The sequence below is a fragment of the Mauremys mutica genome, chromosome 19, assembly GCF_020497125.1.
Source record: "Mauremys mutica isolate MM-2020 ecotype Southern chromosome 19, ASM2049712v1, whole genome shotgun sequence".
Classification (NCBI taxonomy): Eukaryota; Metazoa; Chordata; order Testudines; family Geoemydidae; genus Mauremys; species Mauremys mutica.
In genome coordinates this window covers 21,571,506-21,594,288 of record NC_059090.1, presented here as the reverse complement: position 1 = coordinate 21,594,288, position 22,783 = coordinate 21,571,506, and the positions used below count along the sequence as shown (strand labels likewise).

The following is a 22,783-nucleotide window of genomic DNA, read 5'->3' as shown; positions in this document are numbered from 1 at the left end:
CCCTTGCGGTCACGGGGTTGGGTCGCGCGCCTGCGCCGTAGACGCAGTCAGGGCGGGGGCGCAGCCGCGCTGAAGCCTGGCAGCCGGCGATGGCGGCCGTGGCGGCGTTAGGGGCTGCGGGCCCATGAGGCGGCCCAGGCCCCGCGGACTCAGCACAGCGCGGCAGGGGCGGCGGAGGCGCTGCTCGCACCCAGGCCATGGCGGGCGTGTTCGACATTGACCTGGACCAGCCCGAAGACGCGGGTTCGGACGAGGAGTTGGAGGAGGGGGTGAGAGGGGGGAGCCTGAGCCGGCGAGGGGCTGAGAGGGAGCGGGCCTCGCCAGGGGGTAGGGGCGCGGGGACCCGGCCCAGCCCGGTGAGCGGCCCGACCTGGGATCCGAGGGGGAGACCCGGTCGGGCGACGGGCTCGGAGGACGGGTCCGCTCCGGTGAGGGGCCCGATGCGCCGAGGAGGGTGACGGGGGCCGGCCTAGTCAGCGGGAGAGGAGGGGCGGCCTGGTGAGGGAGCGAGGTGCCCTGTCTGGATGAGCTGCTGCCTGCCTCTGTGGCAATTGCTGCACCACCCCTCGCGGGTGGCACCGCTGTGCGGGTGCAGCTGTGGGCGGCGGTGGGCGACGCGTCCCCCGACGTTAGTCCTAGGCAGTTACTGCTTGGGTAACGGTTTGTTTTAACGCCGATGTGCCCCAGTCAGGCGTCACCGTCCTTTCCCCCTTCATATTTGGTGGTTCTCCCGGCTTTTGAGGTGAGGGCTGAGACCTGCACACGGCTGCTGCGGGGCATTTATTTCAGGAGGCTTATCTGCCCCGTGCTTGGACTTTGTAGTTATAAAACTTTCCCATAGTGTAGAACTCAATCTGGTACTAACGATAATAAATTTGAATTGGATCAAATCTTAAGTAACTCAGTAACCATGATTTATTTTTCTAAGAATAGATATATTGAGCTAAGAATTGTCAGTGATTGCCTTTTAGCTGACACACCATAATATGCCAGTCTAAATTTGAGGATGCTTTTATGTGTGAATGAGTGGGTTGTTTTACCTTTTCTAGTATATAATTTAAAAAACAACAATAACCCAGAACTACTTATATTCAGTTCAAAATAGTTTGACATAAGTGTCCCACACATTAGATCAGCCCAGAAATGCTAATCTATATTGGAAAATTTATAATAATCACTTCTGTGTTAACATCTAAAGTCAGAGATGGCATGGTATTTACCAGAGGTGGTTTTTATTACCCTGGGAAAAACTAATTAGTCCCAGTTTAAGGCATTTTCTGCTTTAAAAACTATTTTGTTAATGCATACCATATTACACTTATTGTTTGTTAGGTATTCAAACTGTGGTTATATAAGGCAGTATATTCATAGATTAATTCATAGTTTTACAAATAGAAAGTAAAACTGCAGTGGTTATAATAGTAAATATATAACTATAACACTGAACAGCTGAATGTCTGTATTTTGGTTCCATATTTTCTCAAGGAAGTCATACATGTCATGGCTCATTTCAGTTTTCAATATTGTATAGAAAAAAGTCAAAAATATTTGGTTATATGAAAACTGCAATAATGCAGAGTTGTAGGCTTGAAGCCTTAAGCAGTCAGAAGCATACAGCATTTCAGACTAACCACCCAGGTCCATTTGGCAATCCAGCATTCTGTAGCAGAAGCCCAATTTTGATGTAGTGGAGAGACTGAGACTATTCCTCCATTTTTGAATGGATGTATCCAGAATTTGACAAGATTTGTTCCTGCCCTTGCTGAACTTGCTGGACACTGATGCAATTAGTTTTTACCAATTTTCTGGTTTAAACCGGGCTTAAGATGGTATTTATCAGTGCTGTGGCCAAACTACTTTTCCCCAGGGAATTGTCAGTCTTGTCTAAAGTGCACAGGCATTGAACTGCAAGAAGTTTATAGTGATTACCAGGTACAGAAGAGTGATGAATGTTACAGCCTCTCCAAAATAAACTGGGCGCCTCACCTTATGTCAAGCTCCTATTACCTTGCCAATCTGATGTTGCTCTTGATCTTGTGTCTTTAGGGTTGTGCCATTACAGTCTGAAACCAGCCATTGTTTACAGTATTTTTACACAGATTATTTGGTGTCCGTCAGTGTCAATAGTTTAAAAACAGTAAAGACATTATTTTGCTGGCTCACTGTACCCAATATATCAGAGTAGCAGCCATGTAAGTCTGTATCCGCAAAAAGAACAGGAGTACTTGTGGCACCTTAGAGAATAACAGGAAAGCTTATGCTCAAATAAATTTGTTAGTCTCTAAGGTGCCACAAGTACTCCTGTTCTTTTTGTAGCCAGTATAATTTATCAACTTTAAAGAAAAGACTGTGGGAGCAACATCAGTAACCAACAAAATGCCTGGCTAAAAATGTCCCTCAGATCACACCTTCAAGGCTGCCAACAGTCTCAGATGGTCCATGGAAGTGAGCAAATTGCGGTCCTAGAGTTCCCAAAAGTTCAACCCTAAGGACCGAGAGTCAGCGAATCCTAATTCATCAACCGTTATGACTGTACTCTCCCATAAATGTGGGTAATATTTGCAGCACAATTTCCGTTAGAGTTAATGCCCATTAACAAGCAAACTTGGCTCTCGGGCAGGATGAACAAACTAGTGGGACAGTCAATTTCAGTTCATGACTACTTTCATTTTCAGTGTTAGTAACACTAGAAGGGGAAAAAAGCAATAAAATAGGGCTTTTGAACAATAAATAAGAGTAGTGTTACTGTAGATTTAGTATAGTTAAAGCAAAACATAGAACCAAAGAGAACACAAGAGCAAATAATTTGAGGGGAGAGGATCAACAGGAAAGCATGAGCTTTATTGAAAGCTACCTCCAGGTGGCATACTGCATAACTTTGAGGAACAGAAAGACATCTCTGAACTGAGAGTTTGAAATCATCAAACTGAATGTGAGCTGGATGTGAAACTATATTAGACTAGGTAATCCTGCAGCTGGAAAGTTTTCACTCCAAAAAGCTATTATAGCAGCAACAAGAACAAGTGATGTTACAGGTGTGCCTACAGATACCGCTAACCTAGGAAATGAAATTGCCACAAGACTTCTTCTGACTAGGGAGATTGCAATTAAGCCACAGTTCTTGGTTGCCACAGAGTTTTACTGAATATAACAGCAGCTTTAATATTTCTCTCATCTCTAAGAAAGTAAAATGACAGTAAATGCAAACCAAAGTGAGACTGTCCAGCTAGAATACCACTAATCTTCAAATGCTTGGTTGTCTGAGATGACAAGAAGGAAGACCCATGGCTTCTTGAATGAAAAACAGATTTAAAAAAAACTTTTAAAAAACAAGTGTAATGCTGATGAAAATGAGACTTGGAAAATGAAAGCCTCTGTTTACAGAACAAGACCAGTGTGGCTGGCAGTAGTGCAAGCTATAACATGCTTTCCTAACCAGTATAAGTCAAGCCTACTTGAATCATGGTATGATTGTCAAATAATTGCGGCTAAGTTGCAGACAAGACATGGAAAAGTAATAATGGACCATTATTATTCACGGTAATTTCGAAAAGCCAGAGAAGACCTATTTGTTTAAGAAAAATTTGCTGGTGCAGTATAAACACACACGTCTTGTTATGCTTGCTAATTTTTTTGATAACCAGACATTTTGCTGCAACTATATTACAGTAATTAATGCGCAGGGCTAACAGCAGGAGCCCTGCTACTGTCAGCTTGGATAAATGGGAAAAGTACTGTATTAATGGTGAAAAAAGTGTGTTGCAAACCTCAAAATGTATGCAAAATTGTGGACTGTGCAAAGTAAGCTAATTAAAATCAGAATTCCAGCGGAAGCCTAATATTGCGGGATCCACAATATCGTGAATTACATAGAGCCTTACTTATTGAATATTTTACAACGTAAAAATGAAAACTGCAGCTTTCAGACCTTTGTATGGCGTCCTTTCCCTAATTATTTAGAATTTCACAGTTAATTCACTATATCTGTTTCCAGTTCCTTTAGTCATCTGGTTCCACAACAAGTCAGATTCTTTAGAGGAAACCTTTGTACAGGATAGCCATTACATGTATGAGTCCTGTTCACCAAAATTCTTACATGAACACAGGTGTAAAAATAAAAATTGAAATGCCACTGCATTTTTACAAGATTTATCTGGAGTTAGATTCATTGCTGCGTGTACAAACATAATCAGATAACTGCAGTTAGCTTAAAAAGTAGTGGATTCGCCTGCTGTAGTTGTGGGATCCTTGGGAATTCTGCAACTTTTCTGCAGAACTCTGTAAATGTTTTGTGAAAGCCTATCATACAAATTGCTTCCTTTTGATAATTTGTTGCATATGACTTCTTGGCCAGTTTAACAAATTTTAGAGCTAAATCAGTCAGACTGTGACATGTTTTTGTTTTTTAAACAAAGCTTACTGTTAGTACTCACTGTTTTTGTTTACAGTTGTGGTGTTATTATAGTGATTTTTTTAAACGTTCTCCCCCTCCATCCCAGGGTCAGTTAAGTGAAAGCATGGACCATGGAGGAGTTGGCCAATATGAAATGTAAGTTCCTATTAGAAAACATTTCTATAACATTCATGATAACTACAAATAGTTTTTCTCTAATTTAATAGAAAAGTTAATTAAATTAATTTAAGTTTTATAGCTGTATCTTGTAACAGAAGAATTCTATGGAGAAATTGGCAACAATCTGCAGTGTCTTACATTTTGTACTTTACTTGTCCCTACACTTTTACTTTATTTGAATACTATTTGTAATCAGGCTCATTCCAATATATTAAATGTTGTTAATATAGTGCACTTTTATATTACCCAATTTATCAAGAGATTGCAGAAGACTTTACATTCCTTAAGCTCCTGAATACACATTTAAACATGGTTTTCCCCGGAAGGTGCTATAACATGCGTTCCTAACCAGTATATATCAAGCCTAATCTTGTTTTAAAAAAACGAATTATAAACTCCATTATAGGCTACATCGATTTATTACCTTTCTGGGGGGAAAAGTTTAAAAACTACCATACTTTGGTTTGAACAATTTCACTGTATGAAATCTTGCAGCCTCCTGTGAAGTGGTAGATATTATCTCCATTTTACACAAGGTTCTGACAATGATAGAGAAGTTCTGGTGTTTGCAAGTTCACATAGCAAACCAGTGGCAGATAGGTGAATAGAATTCAGGAGTTCTGACTTCAGGTCTTCTAGAAAACATTGCTGCCCTTAAGTCTCATTAAAACTATCTTGGTTGCTTCGGGGCTAAGTCTGAAAATGCATCATGTTGGAAGGCTCAGTGAGAATATGGTAAACACACAGCTAAAACACAATTCAATCTTTTCAGCACAGACAGAACCAAACTGTGTTACTGACTTATACTTTGCAGGGTTTAGCATAATTTAGAAACATCATTAAGTATTGGGTGAATCCTCTACTTTGGCAAGATTGAACCATATTTTAGCTTACCTAACTATTTTTGCAAGGTAGTAAGACTTTCATCGTGTAAATATGACTCTACAAATCACACCTGGGAGTCCCATAACTTTTAATGGAATTTATAAACGTAATTTTTATTTTAAGGGTAGCAGCAATGCTCCTCAATTAACTTAATTGCCAAGGGTGCCTGTTTCAGTTGTCAGAACATGTACACTTTTATAAAATGTCATTTCAGGAAATGCATGACTCTGAATCCTAGGAACTTTCCAAATGTCTGCATTATGCAAGCTGACAGTCATCGCTATACATACACATTAATAGAATTCCCGGTGTTACGATTCTGGACATTTCCTAAGCACACTGTCAGTTGTGCCAGTGAATATAATGTGCTTTCTGTAGAGAAATTTGCATGATTATTCTTTCTTTAACTTCAGTTGATTTTGTAATATACTGTTTTGTCTTTATTCAGTGGCATGGAACATTGTGAAAAATTTGAGATTTCGGAAACTAGTGTAAACAGAGGTCCAGAAAAGATCCGACCAGAATGCTTTGAGTTACTACGTGTACTTGGCAAAGGTGGTTATGGAAAGGTACAAAATCTTCATCTTGGAAAATCCATTATCCATCACACTGGAGGCAATGAAAGAATTTTCTTGTTGGCTCCCTGTTATATGTCCTATATGTTTCCAGAAAAATTCTGCCTTTCCAGAGGCAACAATGAGCTGATGTAAGCCAGTGTCCAGTATGAAGTCACCATTCTTTTTTATTGACGATGCATTTGATCAAAATTGACTTTAGTGATTGTGATCAGTTGCACAACTTTATAACCAGTTGGTAATAGAAGAATTTAAAGTAAATATTAGAATTCTAACTGACACTGTGACTTATAAGGAAATTTATTTACTTTTGTTCCATAGGTTTTTCAAGTACGAAAAGTAACAGGAGCAAATATTGGAAAAATTTTTGCCATGAAAGTTCTTAAAAAGGTAACTTGGTCTTTCACTTCTTTTGGCTGCTTTCCAATCCAAAAAAGGAGGTGTTTTTTTTGTTCTCTTTGCAATGTAATTACTATATAATAATTGTTCTAATGTGCCAAGATTGAACATTTGTCTTTAATTTATTAAAATTAATCTTTACATCCATTTAAAATTGAAATATGTATTATCACTTTTTCTCGAACATCTATTGTGTGGTTCTAGACCATTGGTCTCTCTATTTTTAATTACTTTAAAAACATGAGTGAGATTTCATATTTAACAACAATGCAAAAAAACCTAAGCAGTTTTTTCCATGTTGCTGACTCAGTGTTATTGTGACAATTATGTGGAGACTTCTGTAAATTGGAAATAGAACCCTATGTAGAATTCTCATTTAGGAATCCCATGTTCTTTGCTCTCATGTCATTTTCCTTTGTTCTGTAGGCAATGATTGTAAGGAATGCAAAAGATACAGCACACACAAAAGCTGAGCGTAATATCCTGGAGGAAGTGAAGCATCCCTTCATTGTAGATTTAATTTATGCCTTTCAGACTGGTGGAAAACTCTACCTCATCCTTGAGTATCTCAGTGGTCAGTATATTTAATTCTGCTACACAGGAGCTTTTCAGTATTTCTTATTTAATCCAGAATCTGAAAAGTTCTTATTTTTTCCCTTTATAAAAATCCCAGCTAAGCTCTCATAGTTGACTTAAATTATTCTGCACATTTTCATAATTAATCTATAACTCAATCTATATAAATTGCATCACAAAACTGATGTTAAGAATATCTTACAGGGAAGTAAAGAAGGGGGAATTTCTAATTATCATATACCAGGAATTCTGTCTCCAGGGTCCTCCTCTGACTCCTAATTGATACTTCCTGTATTAGTGAATATTCACCGACTTTTCACGCATTAACAACCCTAGATTAAAATAGTGTTCTGCAGAGCGTAATTCCATCATCTATCCTTTGATAAGGGAATGTGTAGTTCTTTAATTATGATTAGAAATGAAAAAATGTATTTTCAGTATCAGTGTAACAGAAATATGGATTCTTGCTTCTAACATCTTATTTTCTCCTTGTAGGAGGAGAACTATTTATGCAGTTAGAGCGAGAGGGAATTTTTATGGAAGACACAGCCTGGTATGTGAAACAAAACTGGCATTTTTGTGGCTTAGTAGAATTCAAGAGAGAAACATACAACTGTATTTTAATAATCTAGTTTAGTGAGCTAGGCAGTTCAATGAGTCTTTCGTGGAGGTGGTGGCTGTTCCGTATATCTTACTCTGCTGAATCTCTGACCAGCTAGTGTAGGAATGGCATTACAGTCTGTGAGAAGGTTCACTGCCCATCCTATTGAAGGTTGTCATTATGCTCTACTGGAACATAGGCATGTGCTTGCAGAGGGGAGGCACTTGCTTTGTTGGGGAATGGCAGCCTACACCTGAATTTCTAGGAACCTTCTGCATGAAAGAAATGTTCAAAACCTTGCTTTGAGTGCATTGGGTAAAAGTTTGTAGCTTCTGTTGGCTGCAGTTCACTTTAGAAGTGGTGTAATTACTGTATTTATCCTACTTGTTCTGAATACATACATGAAGAAAGAACTGAACATCTGTGTAAATGATCATTCTGCTTAGAGAGCCTTTTCAGTAGCTACATTTCACACATGACCTAGGTAAATGAAGTGCACTTTCTTGATTAGGCTTTACACAGCACAAAGAGGGGATGATAGCTCCATCTTCCCACAACATATGTTGTGAGTGTTTTGGAACAGCTCAGATGTACATATAGGATTGCAGCTGTATGCTACAGAGAGCACTGCAGCACAGAGCTGTCCTCTTCGTTTCCCAGAACAGGGCATCAGTTTAGAGCCAGACTTAATGACTAGCAAATTCAGATTGCAACAAAAATATTCAAGACGAGTAACTACTAAGCAAATTAACCTAATGTTGATGGTGTAATTTTGTTGTTCCATTGTGTCCCTCTGCCCTTTGGCAAATAAACCTCAATAGCATAATTATTCTAGTAATTTATTCTATGATGCACATCTAACTATACTTTCAAGGAATCATTGCTATGTACTAGCAAGTATAATTGTTTTAGTGCTTAAGATGCTTTGTGTGGTTGAATGAGTTTAATTGTATCAAATCCCTTTTGTTTCAGCTTTTACTTGGCAGAGATCTCAATGGCTTTGGGGCACTTACATCAAAAAGGAATCATCTATCGAGATCTGAAGCCGGAAAATATCATGCTTAATCGTCAAGGTGGAAATATAGTAAACAATTGTGTAGCCAATAATCCTCTCAAAATCCTTTCTCACAGGTCACAGCATAATATAAAATTACCTCAGAAAACTGTTACTACTGTTATCCTTCTTTTTTCCTGATAGACCCATACAAGTAGCTGCCATTTGCTAATCTCTAGTCATGGCATGGCGTTCATTGTAGTAGTTACAGCACTTTAGGAACGGGCAAGAGACTTTTAGAGTAAACCCACTGGAGACTTTTCTATTCATCTATTCTCATGCAGCTGAGTCACCTGTGCATTATATCTGAATTCAAACCTGCTCTGTGATTTTCATGTTTACAAATAACTGTGCTAATACTGATGTTCTAGCTTTTTAAAAGGAAACAATTAAAAAAAAACCTGTCACTTTACTTGATCGTACCAGCAAGTTCAAAGCTCTGTGTGTGTTGAGCACTAATGCTTGCAGCACTATTGATTAGTGCCAGCAAATCCTAGCATTAAAGAGCTAAAAGACTACTTTTAAGCTGTTCACTGAGTGTGAATGTTTACTAGTGCATAGTGGTACTGGAGAGTGAAAGTTATAAATTAGAAATGAATTGTGACACTGATTTTGATTTCTAAATTCTGGAGTAAGCATAAGACTAGGTGACTTGATTTCATCTCGGCAGCAGTGCAGTCTTTTATAGGGATATTGTTTGCATATATGTAAAAAACTTGTATATGATTAATTAAAAAAACTTTAGTGCATTGTGCAAATAATCAACAACTTGATTCTGCATGAATGGGAATAAGCTCATATAAAAACAGTCAGGAGGCTGCTACTTAGGCACAAAGAAACAGATAGATCTAACTAGTAGAAGGATTGCAATAAGATGTGAACAGTTAGTTTATTTTGAGTTTCTACAGGTCTAAGTAATGAACAGAAAATGAAGAAACAATTTTTTTCATGGCTTTGAGATTCTCTTGGTGTCTTGGCTGTGTTTTTGTTCCTCTCCACCGAATGACAACCCTTTTTCATGCAAAAATAAGCCTGTATCATCACTGACTATAATTCTAAGATTTTTTTTAAATGACTAAGAAGTCATTTTTCAGTCTTATCAGATCAATAGAAGAAGGCTTTGATGCCTACTGGGAAGAGTCCTGTTTTGTTACTATAGGCAATAGACATATTTGCACTGTCCATTTTATAAATTACACATATGTTCAGTTGCTGATGTGCATGTAATTCTGTTGTCAGAATTTGGAGTGATTTTAGAATTAGATGTTTTTTCTTTTATTTCAGGTCATGTAAAACTAACAGACTTCGGACTATGTAAAGAATCTATTCATGATGGAACAGTCACACACACTTTCTGTGGAACAATAGAATACATGTGAGCTGCATGATGAAACAGAAAAGTATTACTCTGGTCTGGGGGTAATGGCTAAATTTTACCGTTTTTAACTGATGGTTCAATATGTTCAGTTATTTATGGAACTTTCAGATTATAAATGTGGATTATGTTTAAAAACTTGAAACCTGAGCCGTAATTGAGTGTTTAATAAAATACTTTCATATTTCTAATTTTTCTCATTCTAGGGCCCCTGAAATCTTGATGAGAAGTGGGCATAATCGTGCTGTGGACTGGTGGAGTTTGGGGGCACTGATGTATGACATGCTGACTGGAGCAGTAGGTGCACAGTTAAAAACTGCATACATTTTATTCTACATCACTAATCACTGAAGCTCACGTTCAGGTGTAGGCATAGATAGATATGTATGTACTGCTGCTGGTAAGAAACCTAACTAAAATGGCTAGACCTTTTTAACCATGATCTTGGGCTGTTCTGTAATAGCCCAAGCAAATATTTGGAAGTCACATATGATGCAATTATATCCCTGTTTCACAAGTGGCTGAAACTAGCCTTCTTCCATGTATGCAAATGAAGAGAGCTGAACAGGTATTTGCTAGTTACTGTGGGTCACAAGTTCATTTCAATGGGGTTGCCTAGGCAGGGCTGGCATTAGACTCTTAGGGGCCAAGAGCAGAAAGCTGAAGCCCGAACCCCTCTGTGCAGGGCTGAAACCAAAGCCTGAGTAACTTAGTTTCACAGGGCCCCCTATGGCATGGGGCCCCATGCAATTGCCCTGCTTGCAATGCATTTTTTATTTAAAATATTCTGGAGTAACACTGAGCACTGGGGTCACGTGGTAATTTTTGTTGTCAGGAGCAGGGTTGCAGTGTAATAAAGTTAAAGAATAGGTTAGGGGTTTGTTATAGAAGTGGATGGGTGAGATTCTGTGGCCTGCATTGTGCAGGAGGTCAGACTAGATGATCATAATGCTCCCTTCTGACCTTAAAGTCTGTGAGTCTATAACAACTGTGCTAGAGTTTTTCACGTGGTTTTCTTCACACTGCAATGATGTTTTTCAGCCCCCGTTCACTGGGGAGAACCGAAAGAAAACCATTGACAAGATTCTCAAATGTAAACTCAACTTGCCTCCCTACCTCACGCAAGAAGCCAGAGATCTGCTTAAAAAGGTAAAGTTTTAATTAATGTTAAACCTACATGTATATGCAGATACTAGAAACATACTAATCAATATTGCTGTACTGCTTTTTTCCAGGTGAATCATAGTGCTACTATATTTCAGTCAACCTAATCTTTTAATGGAGCTCAGTTCAGTCTTCAAGTTGCATGAGGCAGAAAATAATGCTTTGTTTGAAAACACAATTCTAAAGTTGTTCTGAGAACTGCCTTAAGATTGTTAACAGAGACAATGTGGGTGAGATAATGTCTTTTTTTGGATCAACTTTTGTTGGAGAGAGAGACAAGCTTTTGAGCTTACACAGAGATCTTCTTCTGTGTAAGATCAGAAGCTTCTCTCTCCAACAGAAGTAGTTCAATAAGAGATATCTCACCCACCTTGTCTCTAGTCTCCTGGGACCAGCATGGCTAGAACAGCACACATGCTGTACAATGAAATTACAATATGAATATCTTCCATTATTGTAACTACTACGTGGTTAGTTCAAATAATTTAACCCGGATGTAAAGTGTTTCTATTAATGATTTTTTAGTAGAAATACTCTTCAAAAATTGTTTAACCATTTCAGTAAATTTTTATTTCCTTGGTGTTTTTCTCTAAGCTGCTAAAAAGAAATGCTGCCTCACGTCTAGGAGCTGGTTCTGGAGATGCTGGAGAAGTTCAGGTAGATCTTGTTTAATTTCTCTTGATTATCTTATTGAGAAACAAGATTCAAGGAAGAATAGATATGGGAGAACATGTCATTCTCTGAAGCACGGTGAGAGCAGAGGCAGGGATTTAGACAAATGGTCAAATGTTTCCTCTGAGGAATTTAAGGAAGGGTTAAATAGATATCTAAATAATAAAAGGCTCAAGGAAACAGTTAGCGGGGTGAAGGATGGAGTCCTGAGGATTTAATTGCTCTTCTCCCCCTCAATTTTTTTTTCACTTTCCTACATCCCATGTCCCCCTTTCTTTATCGGTTACTCACTGAACAAATTATACATTGTGGTATTCTAACGGATTGGTGAATAACCGACACATTATTGTATTTGGGGTTGAGTATCTTTCAAGAAAGATGTTACATTTTGCACTCCTAATGTGAAACAGGTGTAACTCAATTATTTCATCTACTACAAAATTATTTAAAGCTTGTCCTCAGCCTACACAGGTTGGGTTTTGTGGCTATATTTAAACATCTCCTGTACAACTCACATCATACCATGTTTTAATAGTTCTATGGTTAATTGTGTCAGTTTTTATGACATTGCTATTAGAAATTCATCTGAAATATTTTCAAGAGATGTAGATGTGCGTGGCACATCACCTAGATTGGTAATATGGAGTTAATTTCTTCTGTAACTTGAACAGATCAGAAACTAAAAGAATAATAAGCAAAACGAAAGCCTACATATGCATAAAAGTGACAATAGGCATAATGTGCAGAATGGCAATATTTCACCATTCCCAGCAAGTTGTAGCAGAAGATGAGATATCAGGTACTGAGAAGCTTTCACAAATCATCGTCAGTCATCCTTATGTTCTAAAGGATGGCAAATTTCTCCAAATTTCTCTATTTAGAAAGCGACAAAGAGTCCTGTGGCACCTTATAGACTAACAGACCTATTGGAGCATAAGCTTTCATGGGTGATTACCCACTTCGTTGGATGTTCACCCATGAAAGCTTATGCTCTAATAGATCTGTTAATCTGTAAGGTGCCACAGGACTCTTTGTCGCTTTCTACAGATCCAGACTAACACGGCTACCCCTCTGATACTTGACTCTATTTAGAAAGTGACACTTTCTAAAAAGCCAATACATCTGCCATACATACAGTCTTTGATTGTTGGTGGTAGTCAATTTTTGCATCTATGAAGTTAAATACATTTGGCATGTAATATCCTAAGAAGCTCATATGTACTATCACATTGAAATCATAAACAATCAAGTGACCGTGGTATTACTCCATCTCATACATTTTCAGTCAATAGAATGACATCAGATTTGATGTGTAGGCAAATGAAATTCCCAGTCTACATTTCATTAAACCTCCAGCTGCCATTTTCTTTTAATCCACTATTTCACTGCTAGTGATGTACATAATGAACTGTGAATTTAGAACTTAATTTTGTTAGATTGAGGCAGTCTCATGAGGAAATCCTGATACAATCACACATTTTACTGAAAGTTTATATTTAAGAATTTTTCAGTGACAATTTTAAGCTATTTGTGACTATTCTAAAGAGCACTCTAGGACAAATAATAGATGCTGCACTTGAAGTACACACAGTTTTGGAAGGAAAGGAGCCTAAAATTGAGGTCTAAAGAGACCTAGCTTATTATTCCTCAGATATTCTCATCTTAGCTTGCTTTACGAACATTAGAAAATATAGCTCATTTTCCTATCTACAAGGTCGTCAAGTATCCATTCTTAATTTCTGCCAGGAAGACCAATTATGCTTTTCATTCTTGTGAATTTTCTTAGGTTCACCCTTTCTTCAGACACATTAACTGGGAAGAGCTGCTAGCTCGGAAGGTGGAACCTCCCTTTAAACCATTATTGGTACGTACTGGGAATACAGTAAATTGTTTGTTTGTTCCTTGTATGCCTTTTAGCAGCAGTTCTCAAACTTTATGACTTACCATATTGGATCTAAAATTCAAAAGTACTTGTCATGCTACCTTTGTAACTACTCAGTTATAATGGATTTATACTCTGATAAACTGACGCATATATTACAGTTTGAGAACCTCTGCTCATAGTATTGTAAAAGCTGCACACTTAATTGAAACAACTTCAGTTACTGGTACTCAGATGTAGCATTGCTTTCAGAGCTAGGGTTAGAAGAAACCACCCATCTCAGGACATTCCATAGGGCCCTTTTGAGAATTGATGCCAGTAAAAACACTCAAGAATTAAAAGGCCTTGTCATGACTGTCCACAGACACTTGCCATTGTACTAAGGACACTGGATAGCATTACTGTGTTACTCCCACGTCAAGTACTCTCTCTGCCCTCGGGGGGGAGCCTGCTTTTTTTAAGTGGACAGGATCGGGAAACTCAGTACAGTAACTCCTCACTTAATGTTGTAGTTATGTTCCTGAGAAATGGCATCTTTAAGTGAAACGATGTTAAACGAATCCAGTTTTCCCATAAGATTTAATGTAAATGCAGGGGGTTAGAGTCCAAGGAAATTTTTTGGGGGCAGACAAAAGGCATTCTATACTGTACAGTACTGTACTGTGGTTTAGAAGTGCCCCTGGCTTATCCCACACAGGCACAGCCCGCTGCAGGCAAGGACACTAGGAAGCACCTTTGCAGCTGCAGCGGCACCTTCCCCAGAGAAGAACAGGCGCCAATTTTGCTGGGGGATGCTCCAGGCCCGCCTCTTCCTTTCCACACTCGACTCCAGGCCCACCTCTTCCCACCCCCCACTCCACCTCCTCTCTGGAGCAGCCGCATCCCCGCTCCCCCCAGTCCTAAACGCTGCCAAACAGGTGTTTGACGGCGCTTAGGACTTTCTGGGAGGGAGGGGGAAGAGTGGAGACGGTGGGGGAAGCGCTGGGAGGGAGGTCGAGAAGAGAAACATGTGCCAGTGCTCCTTTGTAAAGTCACTGCTCTTCCACAGACTCTTAGAAGCAGTGGACAGAGCAGGCAGCCAAATGACATTATAAGGGAGCATTGCACAACTTTAAACGAGCATGTTCCCTAATTGAACAGCAACGTAACTTTGAAACAACCTTAAGCAGGAGGACGTTAAGTGAGGAGTTACTGAACAGATCCAGTGTAGACTCCTCATTCTTAGTTTTACTGATTATTTTCCATTAATCCCAGATTGTGGAAGAAGTGGAGCAGTTCCATTTCAATTTTACATCCTCTTATTTGTAACCTTCTGGCTACACAGGCTCAGAAGTGCAATTCTTACTTCTGAATTTGTTTCTAAGCATCAGCCATGCAGCCAACACTTGACTGAAACTAAAATTTTAAATAGTCACTCAGTAAAATGTGAATCAAGTCAATTTTATTCAACATCTTGAGTGTTACCTCACTAATATTTATCTTGCACATAGTTTTACAAGCATCCATTTAACTTTAATCTTAATATGGCAATATTGTTAATAAGGCCCAAGCCCCTAATCTATTGGACTGAAGTTCAAAAAAGAGGCTGATATTTATGAAAATGTCTCCTGTACATGATGACTGAACTATCATCTGATAACTTCAGCAAATTCTATAGTTTGCTAATCAGTTATACTAACCAGATTGCTAAAGTAAGGCACGATATCTGTATAATTGTGAGGCTGATTTTCTTAACAATCATTCAGGGATCTGTGAGAAAACATAAATTGGGAGAACTGCCATTGGAAAAATCTGTTCAGTTCCTCAGCTGAACAATAGACAGTTACTTGGTAGTCATCTTTTTCAATTAATGCTTCCTGTCCTTTGCAAGACGATCATTTTTGCTTCTATGAAAATGTGCTGGATTATTTAGTGTATGAAATTCCAGTAGACTAACTGGTGTAACTTCCATACTGGGAGTGACCCAGTGTTTAGCTCTCACACGAACCTGGTATTTGTTTCTATTGTAATTTGAGATTATTTTAAAGACATCTTTTTAATTTTGTGTTCCTTTTTGATCCATAATTCTTGCCCCTCCCCCTTGCCTTTATTTCTCAGTGTCAGTGCCCATAGTGACCTCCCACTGGCAACGGCAGGATTCCGACTCCTCTCCAAGGTTTTACTACAGCAGAGCTCTGCCAAAAACCTATGGGATGAACTCCATCCAGAGGCTTCACTGATCACCGCAAAGCCATTTGGTTGATATCTGTATTATAAACCCTTAATCATTTTGTTTTTGCAAAGCAATCCGAAGAGGATGTGAGCCAGTTTGATTCAAAGTTTACACGTCAGACACCTGTTGATAGCCCAGATGACTCAACTCTCAGTGAAAGTGCCAACCGGGTCTTCCTGGTAAGTGAGCCAGGGATTTGTGTGTGTTGACTTTGGAGAGGTACATTGTGTTCTTGTTTGGAAATGGTATAGTGCATTTCAGGCGAATTCCTTCTCTGGAAAGAAAAGGTTGAATCTTACCACTTATAAGAGTGACAACTATTTGTGTCAGACAAGTTCTAATACATCAAAATTTTAAATATATTACTCCTTGCAGAAGGGTAGCTTCTTTTTGGCCATTTTGCCTTGTAACCTTTGATATTTACTTAGGCTGGGTTACAGCCTCATTTTTACACAGGACAATAAGATTCTAGATTTTAAAAAGGGACTCTTGTTCACATTTTGTAGTAAAATGGACACTAATTCTAAATTGCAGTAGGAGCGAAATTGCTTATTACTTCAATAGGAATGCAGAGAGAACTATGTCCAAAGTGGTTACAGTGTAGATCAAAATTATATTGTCTTTGAGCATTGCTTATATGGATCTATAATCTGAACAGCAATGTCTGGGCTGCCCAAGCACACTGCCTATATCCGTGGAGGGGGATTACACTTGCATTCCCCACCTAAGGAATTAAGGAGTTGTAGTACCAGCCATCCGTTAGGTCACTTTAGAGGACAGGATTAGAATTCAAAATGACCGTGACAAATTGGAGAATTGGTCAGAATTCAACAAGTTGAAATTCAGTAAAGACACGTCCAGAGTTTTACGCTTAGGAAGGAAAAATCAAATGCACAACTACAAAATGGGAAATAACTGGCTAGGCAGAAGTACTTCTGGAAAAGATCTGGGGGTTCAAGCGGATTGCAAATTCAGTATGAGTCAATATGATGCAGTTCTGAAAAAGGCTAATAGCATTCTGGTGTATATTAACAGGAGTGTTGTATCAGTGGTTTGAGCATTGGCCTGCTAAACCCAGGGTTGTGAGTTCAATTCTTAAGGGAGCCATTTTGGGGCAAAAATCTGTCTGGGGATTGGTCCTGCTTTGAGCAGGGGGTTGGACTAGATGACCTCCTGAGGTCCCTTCCAACCCAGATATTCTATGTAAAACTCTGGAGGTAATTGTTTCGGTTTGCTCAGCACTGGTGAGGCCTCAGGTGGAGTACTGTGTCCAGATCTGGGTGCCACACTTTAAGAAAGATGTGGAGTGAGTCTGGAAGAGAGTAACAAAAATGATAAAAGGTTTAGAAAACCTGACCTATGCGGAAAGATTGAAACTGGCCACTTTTGGTCTTCAGAAAAGAAGACTGAGGGGAAACATGATAAGACTTCAAATATATCTCGAGCTGTTACAAAGAGGATAGTGATCAGTTGTTCTTCATGTCTATGTTCTTAATCTACAGCAAAGGACACTTAGGTTAGGATGTCTGGGTTAGGAAAAATTTTCTAGCTATAAGGATAGTTAAGCCTTGGAATAGGATTCCAGGGGAGGTTGTGAAATGCCCATCATTGGAGGTTTTTAAGAAGAGGCTGGAGAAACACTTGTCAGGGATGGTCTTTGTATACTTGGCCTTACCTCAGTGCAGAGGGCTGGACTAGCAGACATCTTGAAGTCCCTTCCTGCCCTACATTTCTGTGATTCTATGGTCATAAAAATAAACCTTTCCTACCAATCACAATGAAATTATTCCTGTCTTCCAGGGTTTTACGTATGTGGCTCCATCCGTACTTGAAAGCGTAAAAGAGAAGTTTTCTTTTGAACCAAAAATTCGATCACCTCGCAGATTCATTGGCAGTCCTAGGACACCAGTCAGGTATTTTTTTTTTTTAACAATTTACTTTTCAGTGAGCAATTGTAAATGATCACCATTAAAAACATTAAGAATTTGACCTTTTTTTCTGAAAGAACTAGGGTGCTTATTTTTAAACACAACATGTTTTCTGCACATTTTACAATCAGCTTCCCTGCAGGAAAGCTTATGTTTGGCAGCACAGGAAACACTGATCTGCCTGATACACATTATTGGTACATCCTGCCATTCTGGTGACTTCAATACACTATCCTTTAAAACTGCTGCTGGATCCTCTATATGTTCCTGTGCTGCTCATGATGAGAGTAATGTTAACGCAAAATCTCCCTTCTTCCACACACCTACAAGCATGTTACATGGTGAATGCCAAATGAGAAAAGTCTAGTGTCTGTGTGTCTAGTTTATAGTGAGGTTTGGTAGGAACTAGCCCAGATACATGCTTCTCTCAAACCAGGAAAGGGGAAGTAAAAATTGAACACTTCAGAGAACAGGCATTTATGCTCCATTTCTTGCAGTGGGAAGGAAATGTCTTAGCATCGCATGTATCTCAGTGCTAAGTAATTTATATTTTTTGTCTTAAAGCCCTGTAAAGTTCTCCCCTGGGGATTTCTGGGGAAGAGGTGCTTCAGCCAGTGCACCAAATACGCAGACACCTGTGGAATATCCAGTGGAGACAAGTGGAATAGAACAAATGGATGTGACAGTTTGTGGAGAGGCCTCAGCACCACTTCCAATACGACAACCAAACTCTGGGCCATATAAAAAACAAGCCTTTCCCATGATTTCCAAACGGCCAGAGCACTTGCGCATGAATCTATGACAACACAACTTTTTTTTTTTTAAACCCATAAAGGTGGAAAAACAAAGAATGGACATAAGCCCCCTGCCAGTTGAAATGTGAGGGCTCATATGGTTTACTTTTTAAAAGTGACAGTTATCAAAGTCATTGCACAGAACGACTTGGAAAGAAAAGAAAAACAAACACGTGGATTTTTTTCTATTAATCAATGGTGCATAAAAAAACTTAAGCAAAATGGTATTGCAGAACTCTAGGCACATCAGCTAACTGATTCCCAGTGACATCATCTCGCCTTATCAAGGATTTTTCAGGTTGATAGCTTGAAACTGACAGTATTAAGGGTAGGATGTTGCTCCAGAATCACTGTCTAGTCATGATTGTGTCAAGAAGGGTTAGCCGTTTCACTAGGCAGAGTGTGAAATGCCTATAATTCTTGCGTCTGAGGATTAATTAGCATGCAGGCTTGGTCCAGCTGTTTCCTACAATGGTGTGGAATCAAAGATGAAAGATAAACTTAACAATTGATGTTTCACGTGCAAACAACTTAATGAATTTTTTTTATATAAATATATATTTTTCAAATAGATTTTTTGATTCAGCTCATTATGGAAAGTATCCCAAAATTTAAAACAATTATTTGTTTATGTGAAGAAAAGGTAGACTCACTTAGTTCTTTTTCTTCTCCTGGTGAAACAGTACATTGGTAACGGAATCATTGTTAATTACATACACGGGTGTTGGGGGTAAGAGGAGGGAGAGAATTGTCTTATTTGCTTACCCAGCTAAAATATCTATATCATCTGTATTGCTAAGAAAAACAAATCCTAATCAAATGGCAATGCTGCTATGTTCTAGGCTTAACTGGAAGCCATGGGCTGCACACATGTCCTTCATATTTCACCATTGTTTTTGGCAGACATTTCACTGGAAAAAATTGCCTTTCATTTGTATGCCAGTCATTTGGTTCCAGACAGCTGAACGTGTTCAGATTCTTATCCATCTAAACAGGTCAGGATAAAATCCATCAGAAGGCAAGCGTCAGGGAATGCATTGCCACAGTGAACATCTACAAGTTCAACAAGTCATAAGTGAATAAAAGCTTTTCAACTAATGGGTAAGAATTGGAGGGATTTTTGTATGGTTTTTGTCTCACATTTCCACAAAAATTAAAGTAACTTTTCCCCTGTGCTGGGGCAACAAGTTTGCTGATTGTATTTAAAAAAAAAAAAAAAAGAGAGAGAGAGAAGTATTAGATGGCCTTTCAATGAATGTCTTCCACAGTGGGTCAGAACTTTAGCAACTTAATTTAGGAAACATGTTCTAAAGATACTATTTATGTTCTTGAAATTGTCATTAAATCTGTACAAATGATTTACAGGTACAAAGAATAAAATAAAGGTAACTGTACCTTACTTAAATACTTCCTGCCTTAAAGAAAGCATTTCCATGAACATAGCTGGTGAAAGGGTTAATATCTGCAGAGCTTTACCCTAGTTAGTGAGTGTGTGTGTGTGTGTGCGCGTGTGCATGTGTAAGTGATCATGCAACTGCATACAAGTCCTGTCACTTTTCGCTTGCCTCATGTTGCATTATCTTCAGTCTGACTGTGCAAAGTCTACTTCTGGTGTTTCATAACAGTAGCGATCTCTTTATAAATTCTGCTTGCTCTTTGTATAGTGAATCTTCTTGAGCCATAGGATCCAAGCCATAAAACTCTCTAAGCACGTTGAATCCAGTCAGAGAGGCACCACCTTCTACAACTTGCAAGTCAGTAGGGTTGAATGAAATCTTATTAATCCCCCTATAAAATGCGAATATCAGTACTTGACTTTTTAATTTTCTTATGATTAGCAAAATTACTATTATCAGTTTTCTTTCTGAGGAGCCTTTTGTGGTGGTCTGTTTTTCATTTTTATAAGGAAAATCAAGTTATGGTAACAATAAAGCTCCATGAGTTTGCCAGCACCGTCAGCCCAAAAATTGTACTGGAAGAAGAATGCCATTTTTCATTCTTTTACGGGGCCATTGGTGACATGTTGTGGAACTGAGACCATAACCCTCATACTCTATACATATAAAGCACATTTGCAACAGGCATCACTTCAAGCAGTATCTGCTTTCTGCCACTTGTTATAGAGGTTTCCAAACATGTTTACTAAATACAGCAGAAGTGATATGAAAGACCAAAATCGATTTTTTTATTTATTTTTTTTAAAGCCAAACAATTATCTCTTGCTCCTATTTACAAGTAACAGTTGTGCTGTGGCTGGCTGGATATAATCATCCAATAGAATTGATTAATATGGCTGGCAAGAATGGCAAGAGTTGTTTGTCAGAGTTCATTGCTTAATTACATATCCAGTTTATTATTTTAAAAGTAAATTTCATGTACTATTAAAAATGTTTCATCGCCTAGACATAAGTCTAATACCCTACCATAACTGTGAAACTTTTGGAGTGTGACTGAGACAGCAAGCACACACTATGCAATATGGTTTATCCTGTATTTATTTGTAAAAAAATCAGACATAGATCTTCTTTATATATATATATATTAGTGTCAATATTAATAGTCATGAACTTTTAAGGGGAGTGAAGTTCTAACTCCTGTATAGCTACTTCAGACAAATGCTAGTATACAGAATGCATTGAATATTGGAGAGCTTAACAAGTGCTTTTTTTGTTCATTTCAAAAATTGTCTTAAATTTTTCTTTAGAGTATAGAATCTTATTTTTATTTTTTACAAGCTGTGCTTTTTTTAATTATAATCACTGAACATTTTGCTATCATTTGACTTTTATAGGATTTTTGTAGCATTACAAAAATATAGTAAAACTGAGGTTAATATCTGCTGTGGGTAACCATGTAAAAGTATTAAATCTTAAACTTGAACCAATTTCAGTTTTTTTTACTAGATGTTAAATTAGAGGGCTATTTTGTTCTGCAGTTCATTCTAGAAACTATAAAGACTTACAGGTTGGCTGTGTTACCAGCATTTTTTTCTTTCCCATTTGATGTGGAACACTTTCAACACTTTCTCTATAGAAGGAGTGATACATACATACATTTAATTCCATTAATGTACTGAACTTTGTAATTTTGGGAATGCTGGAATAATTCCTACCGAGACTGTCTTAATTGTGCCATCTGACATTTGAATGTCATCCTGGTATTAGCTGGTAATAAAATATAAAAATGCGTCACTTGTTCTCTTGAATATCCTTTAAAAAAAAATTTGTATTCCTATAAGAAAAGCTAAATTTCTGGAGAACAGACATTAATGTTTGTGTCCATTCTAATTCTAGAGATATTGGTTTTCTCGGGTTTATTGTCTCCTTAATAAATGAGTAACTCCTGGTCTGTTAACAGTCATGGAAGAGTACATATTCAGATCAAGAGGGAGACTGCAACTCTTTAATATCAGAAAACCCAAGCATTTGTTGCCCAGTCTCTACAGCAATAGTCTCAAGTAATCTGTGTTCACAAAGCAAGATACTGTTTGTCCATTGTTCCAGGTACTGCTACACTTAATCTACTGGGGGGGGCGGGGGGGGAATTCCTGTTAATCAAGAGTCTGTCCTTATCATGAACAGCACAAGTATTGTCTCAAGGAAATAAGACATTTCTATGCTACGTGTGTAGATTCTTGGGGGCTGAGGGTGTGTGGTTCGTTGTGTATTTTTACAAACTATTCTTTTCTGCTATATCAAATTGACTTTGTATCTATCTGTAAAACTCTTCAGCTGCCTTATTAGGAGTGGTATGAGGGTAATCCCCGTTCTGCTTTTCATTTTGTATTTAGTTTATTGTAATAAAATATACTTGATTTGTGAATGGATGTAAATAGCAATTAAATGCAAATTTGAATGAACATATGCTAGTAGAAGTGACTTTTTTTTTCTGTTAAATAGGGTAACCCCTAAATTTGACAGTTTGGACCTTCATCCATAATTTATACTTCATGAAATGGAGGAAAACCTTAGTGAGTTTTAAGAAGTGGCCCTGCTGAAGCTAGATGCAACCAAGTAATGTGGTTTATGAAGTGTGGTACCTCAGCTACGTCCTTAAGCCTTTGAAAGGTGGCTGTGAATTGCCATTAGTTATC

General features: G+C 38.3%; 1 protein-coding gene across 1 annotated transcript; it reads left to right on the top strand.

Annotated features, from left to right (window-relative positions):
* The first annotated feature begins 48 nt into the window (after positions 1-48).
* Positions 49-22,551, top strand: RPS6KB1 (ribosomal protein S6 kinase B1). The gene is made up of 15 exons (XM_044993941.1): positions 49-269; positions 4,500-4,549; positions 5,907-6,027; positions 6,355-6,423; positions 6,859-7,006; positions 7,504-7,561; positions 8,582-8,682; positions 9,948-10,038; positions 10,245-10,335; positions 11,080-11,187; positions 11,797-11,859; positions 13,661-13,738; positions 16,040-16,147; positions 17,769-17,881; positions 18,461-22,551. Exons 1-15 carry the CDS (start codon positions 198-200, stop codon positions 18,696-18,698), a joined length of 1,509 nt encoding a protein of 502 aa, XP_044849876.1. The 5' UTR covers positions 49-197; the 3' UTR covers positions 18,699-22,551.
* The last annotated feature ends 232 nt before the right edge of the window (positions 22,552-22,783 follow it).